Here is a 16,389-nt window from a genome sequence, read left to right as displayed (position 1 = left end):
ATATATCGAAACTCTATCCATACTGCATTTGCTTTCCGACACTTTCACCATCTTCCTCTTTTCAAAAAAATAATACAATGCTTTGAGAAAAATGGATAACCCAGTCAACCGAGTTTCATATTTTTGTAATTACAAATATGAGTTCCATGACGCAAAGCTCTGGAAGGGTACATCATTTACAAACGTAAATGATCCAAAACATAAGTACTAATACAACCTCCCTTTGCAATCTGAAGCTCCACAATAGCAAGCTTTGCTCTTTATATTACCACTTGCATCCAACACTTGACCAACAGTATAATTATAATCATAGGTTAGCTCTCTCATTGGGGGTATATTTTCCATTGCAAATAACATAACATGTGGGAATCTTAAATCATCAGAATCATATAATACATTCTGAGCAAAGAGATTTGGGGAGCAACTATGGTTGATGAAGCGAGCAACATTGCCCATACATTTTGCATCGATGGTATATCCTATATCCTCGTTCACCGATGATAACACTGTAGTTGCCAAATTCTTCAATTGTAGCCCACCATCAGTACTCTCTAGATTGCAGTTGTTTCCTAGTTCAAAAAGATACTCATCATTCTCAACCCTTTGTTCAGCTTCGGCATCAGATAAAAGCTCACCAGTATATTCACAAATAAAGCCTCCAGGTTGTATAGGGTTAACTGATCTAACACCCCATCCTCGATTCTTGGTCTTAAAAACCTCTAGTTGATATCTTAAACCCTTTTGGCTTACTCTATTTGAACAATTGCTAGAGCATCGGCATGAACTACCACATTCATAGACCACCTTCTTGTCTCGAATGATATAACCCTTCTCATTATAAGGTAATTCTCCACCATTTTTCAATACACAATTACAATTCGTCTCATCAGAACAACCTCCCTCACAATCACAACCTTGAGGTAATACATGTGAGAACCACTTCGGATACTTGATATTCGGAATATATGTAAAGTTAGTAGGTGCTGGATCTCCATCTACTTCATTTACAACACAAATAGGCCAATTTTCCTGGCCTTGAGATAGGTCTTCTAAGAGGAGGTTAGGTCGAGCTAACCCTTTCTTCTTAAGGTTACCAACAAACTGCACAATAGATAAGCCTAATTGTGGTTGTCCAGGTCTCCTAATCAATGTAAATTGATATACACCAAAGCCAGCTGCCCCATTATCAAAGTGTACATTAACTACATCATATAAACCATCGTATGTGTATAGTTTTGATGACGGACTCGCTGGATCGAAAGTACCTCTAATAACACGAACTGGAGTTCGTTCTTTCATACAATTGCTCATTGCAAGATTACCTCGAACTAAACTTTGATCACTTCCTTGTCGTTTGTCTCCTTTGTAGTTATTACCACCTTGACCAGAGTATATAAGCTTGTCTCCCGAATCTTTATCATCTTCATAACCGCCTGAAGCAACAATGCTCGTAGCAAGGGGCATTCCACTACTTCTTCTACTAGCAGGAATATAATCAATTCCACCTTGGAGTTGTCTATGCAAACCTATAATCAACATCTCAATTCGAAAGGAGAATTGATCACCCACTTCTACACCAGGAACCTCTCCAATAATCTTCTCTGCAGAGTGGTTTTGCCATCTTCCCTTTTGTCTTAACATGCTTCCTGCCTCAAGATCCGACCTTTTGCTTTTAGCCTTATCTTTGGACTTGACATACTCTCTACGAAGTGATTCAAACTCATGCAATGTTCTCTTCACTAATGCACGGGCACTCATTCCTTCGCCTTGAGATAAACCAGTGGCCAATGGACCTCTGAATATAATGTTGTTCACACTTGCATCACTATGCTCAGAGTGATTTATTCTACTTCGAGCTCGCTGACTACAGAGTTTCACCTCATCATTGGCCCTCTTGTTGATAATATTTTTACTGTTTCCAACAGGTACTAATGCTCTTGAACTGTTTGGAACCTCACTTATAAACTGTATTTCTGGCCTGTTGGCGTCATTCACTCTAGTTTGAGAGGAATCAAAGGCGTTGTTTTGCATAGGTATTAAGGCTCCTACATTGTTTTTAAGCTCAGGTATATAGTGTACCTTTGGCTTCTCAGTAATATTTTGTCTTCTCTTAGATGAATCAAATATCTTTGCACTCAACCCTTCCTTGTCCTTAAGCAATGGTCTATGCTTTCCATCCACATCATTCATCTCTGCACTCTTAGAAGAGCAAATGGAAACCTTTCTATCATTATCTAGTAGACAAGTTCCAAAACTTGTTTCAGGAATTGAGATAGCATCATTAACTTGAAGAGAATACTTTGAGGCATCTTGGAGTGCAGATTGACTCTCAACCGTACCTGTACATTCATTATCCAACACAATACCGTTCCTTATCAACCGTAATTTTGGACTCTCGGTAACATTCTGTGTACTCTGAAATGATGGGAAAGTAGTAACCTTTTCTTCATTACCTTGTTGATAAATTTGCAAACCTCTTTCAGGGATCGAGATTCGATCAATAGCTTGAACAGAATCTGTTGAATCATCCTCGGGCTCCAATACAATCACCTCTGTAGAAATATACTGGAAGACCTGATCCACCACTGAGTGATTTTCTAGCTTTCTAGTGGAATTTGAGATGATATCCTTAGTAAGGACTGAACTAAGATTTTCCATCCTTTCCATCTCTTCAGGCTTCTGATTCACGATCTCTTTGCCAAATTTGTGTTGCTTTGCAGAATCATCTTGTATACATTTAGGGCCAGCGGCTGATATGCTAATGCCTTTCATCTCCTCAAGCTTCTGATTTCCGATTTGTCCCATGCCTTCGAGTTTCTGAGCTCCATCATCTTCGACCTTTTTCACATCGTTGAGCTTCTGCTTTCCAATTGCTTCTCCAAAATTCTGTTTCTTCGTGTAAACGACAATATTGTCAGCAAATATAAGCTTTGAGCTTTGAGAACTTGGATGGTTCATCAAACCATCTTTGTGACCTCCAAGATCCACAGACATTCTATCCTCTGAGCAGTTGGCTACCTCCACTGGATACTCCACAGCTTGATGTTTCCATGTATCATCACCTAAGGAAAGACCAGGAGAAGATATAGCAGGCGCAGAGGATGTCCAAATGTTAGAGATCCTAGCACAACCTTCGGGATAATCGCGAATGGCAGAAGATCTCAGACGCTTTCTTTTGCCACCGTCACAAGAAATGAAAGATCTGTCAGGTCGGACTTTGAGATCTTGAACACTCATTTTCTGACCTATGATATTATCATCAGAAATATTCTGATCTGGGATTTTCCAATAATCTGTCTTGCTATCCTCAATTAGATAGGGAGAAACTGAGAAACATTCTTGTTTGCTATTAAGCCAGGTGGTAATCGAAGGTGTAGGCTGTTGGAGGCGATGGAGCTTTTCTTCTTCTTCTTCTTCTCTGTTCACATACATACGGTCTGATCCAAAAGGTCCTGCTTCTTTCCCATTTGTCTTTCCAGAACTCTTGCTATAAGCAGATTGAAGTGTTTCTTCCTTCCCCTCTCTCTTCTTGCAACTGTCTTGACAATGATCCTTTACACAGTTGCTATGGTCAGGTTGAACTGTTTCTTCTTCTTCTTCTTTTCCATCTCTCTTCTTGTCACTGTTCTGATTATGTTCATTTACATGATAACTATGGTCAGATCCAAAAATTTCATCTTTTTGTTGTTGTTCTTTTCCATCTCTCTTCTCAGGTTGAACTGTTTCTTCTTCTTCTTCTTTTCCATCGCTCTTCTTGTCACTGTTCTGATTATGTTCACTTACATGATAACTATGTTCAGATCGAACAATTTCATGTTTTTGTTCTTTTCCATCTCTCTTCATGCTATGATCAGATACATGATAATTATGATCAGATGGAGGCATTACTTCTTCTTTATCAACTATATTCTTGCTGTTGTCCTGACTATGACCATTTATATGATAGCTACGTCCAGATCTGAGAGTTTCTTCTTCTATTATTGATGTTTTGTCTTCTTGATCATCATCTTCATCATTTTCGTTCTTCTCCTCCATCGTTCCAAAACCATTTCTGCTGACCTGATGCTTCTGTTTATTCTGATGACTATTATAAGGGGAAGGCTTACCTCCATGTCGGAACCAGAGGTTATCGTTATTAATTCCTGGGTCTCTCCTTCTGCCTCCTCCCGAAGTTTCCTGCGGTTTCTTTTTCTGTTGGGAGAAGAATCTTCCTGATACTCCTTCGTAGCTACCATCATGTCGATTTTCTTCCTCCAACAAACGTCTATTTCGTGCATCCTCCATAAATCTCCCACCTGTTTTATTATTCCTATATTCTTCCATATTTCTGTTGAAACTTCTGTTAACTTTGTTCGGGTAGCTTCCTCCTCCACTTCCATGGCTCCGGCTATCGCCATGTCTATGTCTATGGTTGGAATTGTCCCAATCTACGTCGTTCCTTCCTCTGTTGTTTCTCCGCAATACTTCTTCATCCTCGCATTTCGTCTGCTTCTGACGCTGCAGAAATTCGCGACCTGTGAGATTCTTGACAAGCATCGAGAAGTCTCGATCGTCATCTTCATCCATAGATTTGAGGAGGAAGACAAGAGGAGAGACAGCGAGGATGCACCGAATTAAGGCAGCGCCATGCCTAGGAAGAAGAAGAGCGACGAATATGAAAAGGTCGAGGAATTTAAGGCTGAGTGAAAGGAACCGAAAGCGATGGAGAGAGAGAGAGAGAGAGAGAGAGTTATAAACGAGGAGAAGGTTTTATTTTATTTTGTTTCCTGATTGGCTATGGCGATGGTGTCAGGATTAGGGCTCCCGAAGAGAGAGAGAGAGAGAGAGAGAGAGAGAGAGAGAGCGCAATAACAGACTCGTGGGATTAAAATGTACACACTCCTACTGTCTCTCTTTCTCTCCCCTCCATTCTTCTTCTTCTGCCATTTTCATTCATTCATTCATTTTGTCTCAAAAGTTTGGGCTCCTCTCTCACTATGTATGTATGTATTATGCATTTGTTTCCTTGTTCATTCATTCACCCCAATCTCACCGTATCACTTCCTCGACCTCGAGATGTCATCTCGTGTGTGTGTGTGTGTGTGTGTGTGTGTGTATTGAGTGACCAAGATTATCTTACGTACCTCGCTTTGTGTCTATCTCCTATGCTCCACTCTCTGTCTAGCTCATAGGTGGGTGGGTGGGTGTGCTTGTCTACTATGTTTGTATTTGTGTGGGTGTGTTTGTTCGTGTGTGTGTGTGTGTGTGAGTACGTAGAAATTCCAAACTATTAGGGAGATGAATCTTCGTAGCATTGTGATCATTGACGCCACATAAACAACTTCCACTTTGTCAAGCTATACTGTAAAGTGATGTCAAAATAAAGCCATGACCATGAATGTTATCTCTCATTTCAACATTATGTTAGGATTTTGTCCCTCCTATGGGAGAAGTCGACAGTCGAAGCCAAGAAAGAACTCGACAGTTGAATTGACAAGCCGAATACGGGATGGTCGATCGGATCGACCAACGAGTCGACAAGGTGGTCAACTTGTTTGAAGGAGATAGAGAGTCGACTACATTGGATGGATGCTCTAAGTCGGGTTGACCGGATGGTCGAAGACAAGGCCGACAAGTCGGGTCGACCGGATGGTCAAAGACAAGGCCGACAAGTCGGGTCGACCGGATGGCCAAAGACAAGGTCGACAAGTCGAGCCGACCGGATGGCCAAAGACCGGGCCGATTAATTATTATTTACATTATATATAATAATAATAATAACGGGTACATTTGTAAATAGCCAATATTGTGTATGAGTATAAATACACCTTGGGCAACCATTATGAAAAATGATGTGCATAGAGCTTCTGTTGTAGAGAGCTAAAGTGAGAGCACCAGAGAATAGGAAGAGATGCGAGAGAGCATGAGTGTGAGTGACACTCTGGTAAAACCCTAAGTGGTGAATACTCTGAGATAACAGAGTCCTTGTGTCTTTCCTCTTGTACCTCTAATATATATTGTAGATATGTTGCCTGTGGTTTTCCCCTTGTTTAGGGTTTCCATGTAAAACTTGTGTACTATTTTATTCTCAGTCGATTTGGTTGTTTTCTGTTTTCTACATTTTGCAATTTCAATCTATCTTTCTCGTAGATCTACAATTTGAACTCTACAAATTGGTATCTGAGCCTGAGGTGCAAGAATGGAAGGAGGTGTGAGCGGTTTCCCAAGAATGATAGTCTTGAACCCACACAACTACTCTGATTGGAAGATAAAAATGGAGGATCTTCTTATAGTCAAAGATTTGTGTGAACCCATAGACAGAAGTGAAATACCCATAGGGGTATTAGAGTTTGAATGGAAACTCCTAAACAGGAAGGCGATGGCCACCATCAAATAGTGTGTAGACGTGAGTGTCCTACAACACGTTGTCGCGTTACTACGCGCGTGCGTGGAGAAACGAGGCGGGACCACCGGGGTCTTGAATCGAAGAGCAGGTGATAGAAGGGGAAAGAGAAAGAGAGAGACGCCCGGTTGCGTGTGAGCAAAGGAACATAGGGGGCACGACCCGTCAACGCAGAAGACACGAAAGGACATAGAGACAGAGAGACACGAATGTTTGTATATTAACGAATAACAAAATAAACAACAGAGCACGCGAGCGGTTACAACCGAACAGGCCGGCGAACAGATGTTGATGCCTGTTCGTCTGCGCACGAAAGGAGATAGGATGGAGGTGTTGCCGGAAGCACACGGGCGTTCCTCGAAGCAGCGCGAGCCTCCCGAAAATCTGCATAGAAGAGCAATAGAGAACAAACAGAGGAGAAGCGTTCGGTTACGGTCCAACAACACTTCGTCCTCCTTAATGCGCGATTCCCTTCTCCCCGCGTCTCCCTCTCTTTTATAACTTCAAGAAGGGAGTCGTCTCCCTCATTTACTTCCCACCTACCGAATCTAACTTCCCAGGATATACCTATGTACCTAATTCTCTATTATATACATTAAGGGGGCGCGCACGCGTGAAGAGCCGGTTCACGCACGATATGCACCGATTGCTCTAAGGGACGGTTTTCTTCACGACATCCGCCCCCACCTAACTGTGCATCCACCGGTATGTGCCAAAATTGTGTTCTGGTTGGAGAAAACCGGTCCGGGTTCCGGTTCCTCATCCATCGGTTCGTCCTCCGTCTCGGACTGTTCGTCGTCGTTGTCCAGGCCTCTTAGATCCGGTTCGCCATCGTGGCGCTTCTTGAACGCTTTGATCCGCTTCCCTGCTATCGGTATCGCCATCCTCGTACCGTCGAGTTCCGCCAGGTGATACGTCTCGTTGTCGTTGGCGCTCGTTACCACGTAAGGCTCGAACCACCGCTTTGCAAACTTCCGTGTTGCTCGGCGTTGGTTGTCGAGGCTGCTATCGTAGACTAGCACCCAGTCGCCTTCCTCGATTTTCTTTGGTCGGAGTCGGTGTGTTCGGTCGAACCGGGCTTTGTTCTTCATCCTCGCCGTCCAAAGTCTCTCCGCCGCTCGTTCCACGTCCTCTGGCCTCCGCTCGAGCTGCCATATACGCGCCGCTAGCAGTTCTTCCTCACTCATCTCGTCTCTCCAGTCTACTGTCGCCCAAGAGGAGATCGTCCATTCCATCGGCATGATCGGCTTCTGTCCGAACATGAGCTCTGACGGCATGAACCCGGTTACTGAACTGTGCGTTGTCCGGTTCGCCCACAAGGCATAAGGTAACAGTCGTGGCCAGTTCCTGACCTGGCCTCCGCATGCCCGGACTAGCGCTTTGACGATCGGTCCGTGCCCGCGCTCCACCTTCCCGTTTGCCTCCGGATTGTATGCTGTGGTGAGCGAGAGCTTGACCCCTAACCGGTCGAACAGCTCCTCGGCCTCTTCGGCGTCCAACTCCCCGCGGTCAGCCACGATCTTTCCGACGCACCCGTACCGGCATATCACGTCCTCGATCAGGAACCGACAAATGGCTGCGGTCGTTTTGTTCTGCAGGGCTCGGCCTTCCACCTGGTTCGTCAGGACCTCCCAGGCTAGCACCAGATATCGCATCTGCCCTATGCCCATCGGCATCGTCACCAAATCTACCATCCATTTGAAGTGGATGGCCGGAGGGTATGTAGGGTGAAGCTCGTCCCGATGTCGGACTATGGAGTGCACCTGACAGCTCTCACAAGTTGTCACGAACCAATGCATGTCCCGGTACAGCCCCGGCCACCAGTACTTCCCCTTTAGTTTCTCGAACGTGGCCCACGTCCCACGGTGTCCAGCCTAGGGGCTGTCGTGGTAGGCCTTCAGCAACTCCTCATGTTCCTCCTTCATCGCCACTACTCGGAGCGGGATGTCGTTTCTCTTCTTCGGGTGCTTCCACAAGTATCCGTCCCGGAGAAAGAATCGGTACGCTTTCTTCCGGATCCGGTTGGCCTCGTCCCTTGTCCATGACGCGCCCGGCGTCATCGTCCTTAAGAATCCTCCAATCTGCAGCCACTCCCCATCGTACTTGCTCTCGTTAAAATCGTTAAGCGCCAGAGTGCTCCCCCCCTCGGTTGTTACGTAAGCCGCCTCGAAGAAGTCCACGCCGACTTCCTCGTCCTCCGAAACCATGCCGCCCTCGTCGTCGAATCGCGCCCTCGAAAGCATGTCGGCCATGGCATTGTCTTTCCCGGAAATGTGTCGTATTTCCTGATCCAGGGACTTCATGTACGCTATCCACCTGAGCATTGCCAGGTCTGGGGTTGCGCATCCGGAAACCATGCCGAGAATCGGCAGGCAGTCCGTCTCAATAATCACCTATGTCCCGATCAGATAGTCTTTATCGGCCTTTACCGCCGAAACGATACCCCAGAGTTCACGTTTAACCTGAGCATATCCTCGCTGTCGCTCGCTGAGGACCTTCGCGCCGAACCGGATTGGGAACCGAATATTGTCCTCATCTTCTTGGTTGACGACCCATCCGATCCCGGTCGGACTTGTATCTACCGTTATGTAGATGGGGGTGCCTTTCTCGTAGACAGCCTTCCGGAGCGCCGGAGCTGCAACAAGAGCCTCCTTCATTTTTCGGACCAACTTCGTATGCTCGACTCGCCACTCGAATTTTCGCCCCTTTTTCAGCAACCCGTATAGCGGCTCGGCAACGTGGGCGTAATGCGGGATCCATATGTGGTAGAACGCGCATGCTCCCAAGAACCTCTGTACCTCCGTGACCGAGTTACAGTCGGGCTTCATTGCGGAGATGGCTTCCACCTTAGCCGGAGACGGTTTCCGGCCATACGGTCCACATAGATGTCCGACGACCATGATCTCTGATTGCTCGAAGGCCGATTTCTCCCCGGAGAAGGTGAGCCTCACGTCCTCTAGCCTCTGCAGCACCCTCTCGCAGTCGTCAATGTGTGTCGCCACGAATCTCCGACATCCGTTCGGTCCGATCGTTTCTTCCTTTTCCTCCATTGGACATCCCTTGATCGGGATGTCGTCCAAGAATGGCATGATGATGTCTGGGATACAATCCCTCAGCACGTTGTTCATCGCATTCACCATGTGGGCCACCGAGTTCGTCCCTCCTTGTGGCAGGGTACACATCCGCACTAGGCCGAGAGGAGTCCGCATCGTCGTAATGTCTATGCTCTCTACGGCTAGTTGGAACTGATCGTACCCTGAGTATAGATCACCGACCGAGTAGATCGACCTTCCGACGAAGGCCTCCGTGAACTCGTCTATCGTTGTTCCGAATGGTCACTCTGTTGACCGGTTGCAGGTCTTGAATGAAGCGCAACGTCCCGTTCTTCTTTGGTACAGTAAACTACCGGTTCGAGTACGGGGCACTCGACGGTTCGAGGATGCCCATATCGACTTTCTGCCTCAACAGCTCCATCAGCTCCGGGATGTGAGCTCTCGGTACCGGAATTGGTTTGAGATTCCACGGCACATGCGGTACCGTGAATATCACCATCGGCTTCACAACTGTCGGGTCTACGCACCCGATCTCTCCCGGTGAGAATGCGAAGGTTTTCCCGTGCCTTCCGAGCATTCTCCGAAACCGGTCTTCTTCCGCCGGCAGTAGGAACCCGCCCCCACCGATTTTGAGCTCCCGTAGCGTTCTGTCGGTGAAGGTGTGTCCTATGCAGGCCGGATCTCGTAAACTGGGGTCCGACGCGACCCCCTTGATTCGCAACTCGCTGCCCTCCGGTAAGGGTGCCGCGACTGGCCTTACCTTCCGGTCCACAGTCTTATACTTCGTGTTAACCCGGGCCGTCCGATCCGACTCGAGCCCTCGACTGAAGTCCGCGATGACTTCATACATCTCTTCTGAACAAACCGGTATTGTCCGGTCCTATTTAAGGCCCTCTCTGACCACCTCTCGCAGTATTCCCAAGGTATCGTCGAAGGAGACCGCCTCCACGGCTCAGTTGATTTCTTCGCTGGGCCCGAGAACTCCGCACGCCCGAAGTCGCTCTTCCGCCCTTGTCTTTTCTCGGCCAACGACACCGACTATCGTACACCCTCCGTTGTCGGAGAAACAAAACTTCCTACTTATGGTACAAGGTTTCTTCGGTTTCGCCTCTATCGTACATTTGTGGGGTTTTCCCGGAGTGTCCGGACTGTCGCGGCCCCACGCCTTGACAGCCCTCTCTAAAAATCCTCTCGGTTCTCGCCACCGAGGGACTCGCGGTTTCGCTCGTGGTTCGGTCGCACCGTCAGGAACTGGACCGAATGACGCCCGTCCTGACTCTTGACCCTCGCGTAAGCCGACCCGTTGTCCAGCACCTTGGTCTCCATTCGCGTTGTCGTAATGTACGATTCTCCCAGTATGACCGGGTGCGAGGATGTCTCCTGCACAAAGAAGTGTTGGTCTATCTCGACGTCGCCGATCTTGACTCGCACGTTTGGGCAGGCCCCGTGTAGTGTATCAGTGGTGCGCGTCGCCGCGCATATCTTCCACCCGTGCTTAGTGTTGATCGGCCATTTCCCCTTCTTGTAGAAGTCCATGGACATCAGGTTTATTTCCGAACCGTGGTCCACCAACGCCACCACCGGTTCCTAAACATCTCTGATCTTCACCGGGGTTTCCGTGGTCGCTCGGGCCCAGTGTGGCCTCGAATAGTGGCTCTCCGCCCACTCGTCTTCCAGTGCCATGTCCTTTATGTGCGCCGTCCGCACCTCCACCGGCCTTTCCGGTTCTGTCTCCGTCGACAACCTCTTCCTCTTCACCAAGTCCACGATGGAGTCATGGAACTCCTTCTTGGCGATTCCGAGCACCTCCCGCAACGACAGTTCCACCTTGTTGTCGAGGATCCGTTCTTCGAGGACCTTTCGTAGGTCCGTGGTCCTTTCGATCTCCGTGCCCAAATGGTAACCGCCCTTCTTGTGGTTATCCCGGGCACTGGACTCACCGGCCTCGTTCCGTTTCGGCCCGAATCGGGTTTCGTATCTCTGTGAGGGTCCGGCCCCTCCGGTTTTACCTACCCGTTTGTCTTCAACCAGAGCCTCGTAGTTCTGGCAAGCTGCTTTGACGAAACCCGTCTTTTCTTCGACCGGGTCACTCCACCCGGTTACCTCCTGGACCCGCTTCTCCGCGCGGTTCGCCTCGTCTCTCTTTAGTCGGGCACCGGCGAGGCCTTCCAGCACCGTCGGCCAGAACCCAGCTTTGCTCTCCTTCCAGGCCTCGTTGCCTCCGACCCGAATACCGGTTGACGCTGAGTAGTGGACGGTCTCCGCGTGCCGGGCCGCCGCCTCTTCCATCAGCCTTTTCATTCCTCCTCACCCGTCGTTTTGGTTCAGGGCCCTCCGGGTATCGCTGGCGTGCACCCGACCTTCCCACAGGTACACTACCCGGCTTCTCAAAGCCTCCGTAAAGTCCCCGCAGTCTTTCCGGATGTGGCCGACCTCGTCGCACCACATGCACCTATTTCCTGCCGGAGGTCGTCGGTCACGAGCCTGATCGCCGCCTTCCCTCCGAGCCTAGGCGATCTAGAGATCCTTTACCGCCCGTGTCAACTCCTCCAAAGTTGTTCCCCCGGACGAGCCTCTGACCACGCCGGTCGAAGCCGAACCGGTTTCGGGCCACTCCCGGGTCTCTTCCCTTCGCGCCTGCGGTATTGGTTCGAGCTTCCTTGGTGCGACAGGACCCGCCCCGGTCGCCCCTGTATCAACCCACTCCCACTGTTTGTCAAAACGGCTGCAGACTCTTTTTACCGCGGCCCAGTCGGCCGTCAGCCCGTTTTCGGTTTCCAGTAAGGAGCCCACTTGCTCCTGATCCCGTGCGTCAACCGATTTGACAAACAGTAGGACACGACTTGTGTCCAGAACGGTCCGATCGAGCGCCGAAAGGCGCGCAAAGCGTTCCTCAAACTCCCGGAGGAGTACCGACGCATTTCTTCCTTTGTTGGGGGACTCCACCCACTCCATGAAGCCCCGCTTTGAAAGTCGAAGTGCGTCATCCAACTCGTATTTCTCCAGGAGCCGTCCTTCGAACTCCTCCCAGGTCCGGCTCTCTGCCCGGACTTCGAGCACCTCTGCATGGATGCTCGGCATCGCCACTCGAGGGAATCCGGCAAGACGCCTCTCTTCCGGAATATCCCTCATCAGCATCTCCGCCCGGTAGGACGCCAAATAACTCGTGGCATCCTTTCCACTGAACCGGCCGATTGTACCGACGATCGCCTCAATAGCCCTGTCAAGGGCGCCGGTGCCCTCGCGTGCGCTCACTATCCGGTCCACGGCCGAAGCCACGGCCGCTGCAAGATCCGACCCCCTCATCTTCTGCTCCTCTGCCGCCTTGTTCACGTCGGGTTCACCAAAGATGTCGCGTTACTACGCGCGTGCGTGGAGAAACGAGGCGGGACCACCGGGGTCTTGAACCGAAAAGCAGGTGATAGAAGGGGAAAGAGAAAGAGAGAGACGCCCAGTTGCGTGTGAGCAAAGGAACACAGGGGGCACGACCCGTCAACGCAGAAGACACGAAAGGACACAGAGACAGAGAGACACGAATGTTTGTATATTAACGAATAACAAAATAAACAACAGAGCACGTGAGCGGTTACAACCGAACAGGCCGTCGAACAGATGTCAATGCCTGTTCGTCTGCGCACGAAAGGAGATAGGATGGAGGTGTTGCCGGAAGCACACAGGCGTTCCTCGAAGCAGCGCGAGCCTCCCGAAAATCTGCAAAGAAGAGCAATAGAGAACAAACAGAGGAGAAGCGTTCGGTTACGGTCCGACAACACTTCGTCCTCCTTAATGCGCGATCCCCTTCTCCCCGCGTCTCCCTCTCTTTTATAGCTTAAAGAAGGGAGTCGTCTCCCTCATTTACTTCCCACCTACCGAATCTAACTTCCCAGGATATACCTATGTACCTAATTCTCTATTATATACATTAAGGGGGCACGCACGCGTGAAGAGCCGGTTCACGCGCGATATGCATCGATTGCTCTAAAGGACGGTTTTCTTTACGACAACGTGGTTAATGACATAAACGCCTACAAAATATGGCACAAACTGTCAGGGTTGTACGAGAGGAATAAGGCCCTCAACAAAACTTCTCTAATGAGAAAGATCATGAGATTGAATTAAATAGATGGAGAAGGCATTGTGGTACACATTAACACCTTCATGGGGTTGGTGAATCAACTTGTAGCAACAAAGTTTCTATTAGATGATGCTATGCAAGCTTTGTTACTACTATGTACCCTATCGCCGACTGGACAGTTGGAAGAACCTAGTGGTCTCTCTTAGTACCTCGTGCCAAGAAGAGAACCTGTCTCTACAAGTGGTAAAGACAAGTATCCTAAACGAGGAGACAAGAAGGAAGGACAAGGGTGTCATGTCCCAATCGGAGGCAAATGTGTCACAACATTCGGGCAGAGGAAGAAGCAAGCAAAGAAGTCCATAGAGGAGAGACAAGTCTCAAGCCATATCCAAGTCCAGAGGAAAACTCACATGTTTTTATTGTGGAAAACCTGGACACTTCCAAAAGGACCGTGGACACCTTAAGAGAGACAAAGGGGCTTCAAACGATGTCGAACCCAAAAAGATTTCTGAGGAAAAGGGCACTTCAGTCCTGAATACACATGAAGAAGAGCTTATGTTCATTTGCGAGCAAGCGAATGCAAATCTTGCAAATGAAGAGTGCACGTGGGTGATTGTCTCCGGTGCATCGTTCCATATAACTCCCTCGAGAGAGTGTTTCTTGTCTTACATAACCGGTGACTATGACTGTGTAAAGATGGGAGATAATGGAGCATGCAAGATAGCCGACATTGGAAGTGTATGCCTAACAACATCGACTGGTTGTAGATTGATCCTAAGGGATGTTCGATATGTGCCTGATATCAGGCTGAATATGATATCGATTGGGAGATTGCACGATGAAGGTTACAATGGTAGTTTTCAATATGGTACGTGGAAGTTTTGCAAGGGAAGTCTCATAGTGACTCGAGCACAAAAACATGGCACGTAGTATGTGATGCATGCCAAGCTGTGCAAGGATGAAGCAAACGTGGCAACCGACTCGAGTGGAGAGATATGGCACAAGAGGCTTGGCCACATGAGCGAGAGAGGCATGCATATCCTAGTCGACTAGAAACTTCTTCCAGAAGTAAAAGGAGTGCACTTGGAGAGATGTGTCGACTGCCTGGTTGGAAAGCAAAATAGAGTTGCATTCCACTCAAGACCACCAAAGAGAAGAGAAGTTGCACTGGAATTGGTACACACAGACATGTACTACGTGCATGCCCCATCGCATCGTGGTGGATAGTACTTCGTAATATTCATTAATGACTACAATCGAAAGTTGTGGGCTTTCATACTAAAGTCGAAGGATCAAGTATTGTCGTTCTTCAAAGAGTTATAGGCCAAAGCTGAAAGAGAGTCAGGTCGAAAGTTGAAGGTTGTCTGAACCGACAATGGTGGTGAGTATAGAGGATAGTTCGAAGAGTATTGCAAGTCCCAAGGTATTCGACTCAAATATATAGTGCCAAAGACCCCTAAGTTGAATGGGCTTGCAGAGTGTTACCCGTAGGAGTTGTACGGGGCGGCATAAGGGTAAAACACGTTGAAGGGGTTGTTCGGTATGTGTAATATGTATATGAATGTGTGAGGATGAGTATGTGTGAGCACATTCACAATTATGTGCATGTGACAAGAGTGTAACGATCGTCTCTTTTGTAACGGTTATTATTTGCCGTTACATTTTGTATTATATAAACCCCTTATGGGGCATGTAATGAATATAGTTTTTTCCCCTCTCATTTGGTGTCATTTCCTATTTGTCTTTCTCTCTTGCTCATTTGTAACGGTCTTCTCTTTTGTAACGGTTATTATTTACCGTTACATTTTGTATTATATAAACCCCTTATGGGGCATGTAATGAATATAGTTTTTTCCCCTCTCATTTAGTGTCATTTCCTATTTGTCTTTCTCATTTGGTGTCATTTCCTATTTGTCAGTGACGTTGATAGAGGCAAGTGAGTCACAGATCTCTTTGATTCAGGTCGTGTAATCAGCCACTGACATGTCCTTCTGTCGGACATTGCTCAACTCCTGTCGGAGTTGCAGCTTCCTACCTGTGGTGCTTGCGGCGAAAACCTTCTTCCGGTTTCCCCAAGCCTCTTTCGGCGTCCCGATATCTCGGACGTGGCTCAACAGTTAGTCTCCAACATTGGACGCAAAGTAGTACATCACTCTGCTTGCCGATTGTTCCCACACCGGAAAGTCCTTGTGTGCCGCATCAGGTGCTGTGTCGTTAGCTCCGTCGACATAGCTCCAGTACCCATGCCCAAGCAGGTACTGGTGCATCTTGTAAGACCAAGATGTGTAGTTGGTTCTATCAAGCTTCTCCACTGGGAGCGAGCTAGCCATTCCTCTATCCATTTTGCTTTCCCTGTTCTTTACGAAAGTTTTCCTTTCAAGCTATGTCGGCTGTAGAGGTTCTCAACCCTCGTGCTCTAATACCATGTAAAAACAAATAGCGTGCGGAAGCAATAGAAAACAGAAAACAGAGAACAGGTTTAATGGAGAGCTTAACAGTACGCGGGAGAGACAGAGAGAGAGAGAACAAGAATCTCTATTAAAAAATTATATCAACGCTCTGTACATCGTATGTGTTCCACAACCAATTTTATACAGGTCCATACAGACTGACAGAAGTACAGTGTACTTCAATGCTCACTCGAGCGCCTGACACTAACTACGAGAGTAACAACTCCCTAGTAGTCTAGCTGCTACTAGGCTTCCGGTTACTGATGGATCCGGCTAACCGGCTCCCCAGCTCACCGATCCGTCTCGCTCACCGGCTCAGGCTTATCCAGTCGATCCGGCTCCAATTGAGCTTGCCGCTCAACATTGTCCCACAAAGGGCGTGGGTAGGTAAAGATGTCTCCAATCAACACTTGAAGGTGTTCGGATGTC

At 48.1% G+C, this 16,389-nt stretch overlaps 1 protein-coding gene across 1 annotated transcript; it reads right to left on the bottom strand.

Moving 5' to 3' along the window:
• Positions 1–81: 81 nt before the first annotated feature.
• LOC147868971 (uncharacterized) lies at positions 82–4,825 on the bottom strand. Its single transcript, XM_087325326.1, has one exon. The coding sequence runs from the start codon at positions 4,564–4,566 to the stop codon at positions 208–210; it is 4,359 nt and encodes a 1,452-aa protein (XP_087181452.1). The 5' UTR covers positions 4,567–4,825; the 3' UTR covers positions 82–207.
• Between the last annotated feature and the right edge of the window lie 11,564 nt (positions 4,826–16,389).

This window comes from Azolla caroliniana, unplaced genomic scaffold, assembly GCF_043228905.1.
Source record: "Azolla caroliniana isolate FFs.n. ecotype wild unplaced genomic scaffold, voAzoCaro1.0.p SCAF_1, whole genome shotgun sequence".
NCBI lineage: Eukaryota > Viridiplantae > Streptophyta > Polypodiopsida > Salviniales > Salviniaceae > Azolla > Azolla caroliniana.
The sequence above is the reverse complement of the archived record's forward strand: the minus strand, read 5'-3'. Positions and strand labels throughout refer to the sequence as shown.

Coding starts and splice junctions, on each gene's coding strand:
- LOC147868971 (XM_087325326.1), bottom strand. CDS start 4,566: ATGGATGAAGATGACGATCGAGACTTCTCGATGCTTGTCAAGAATCTC.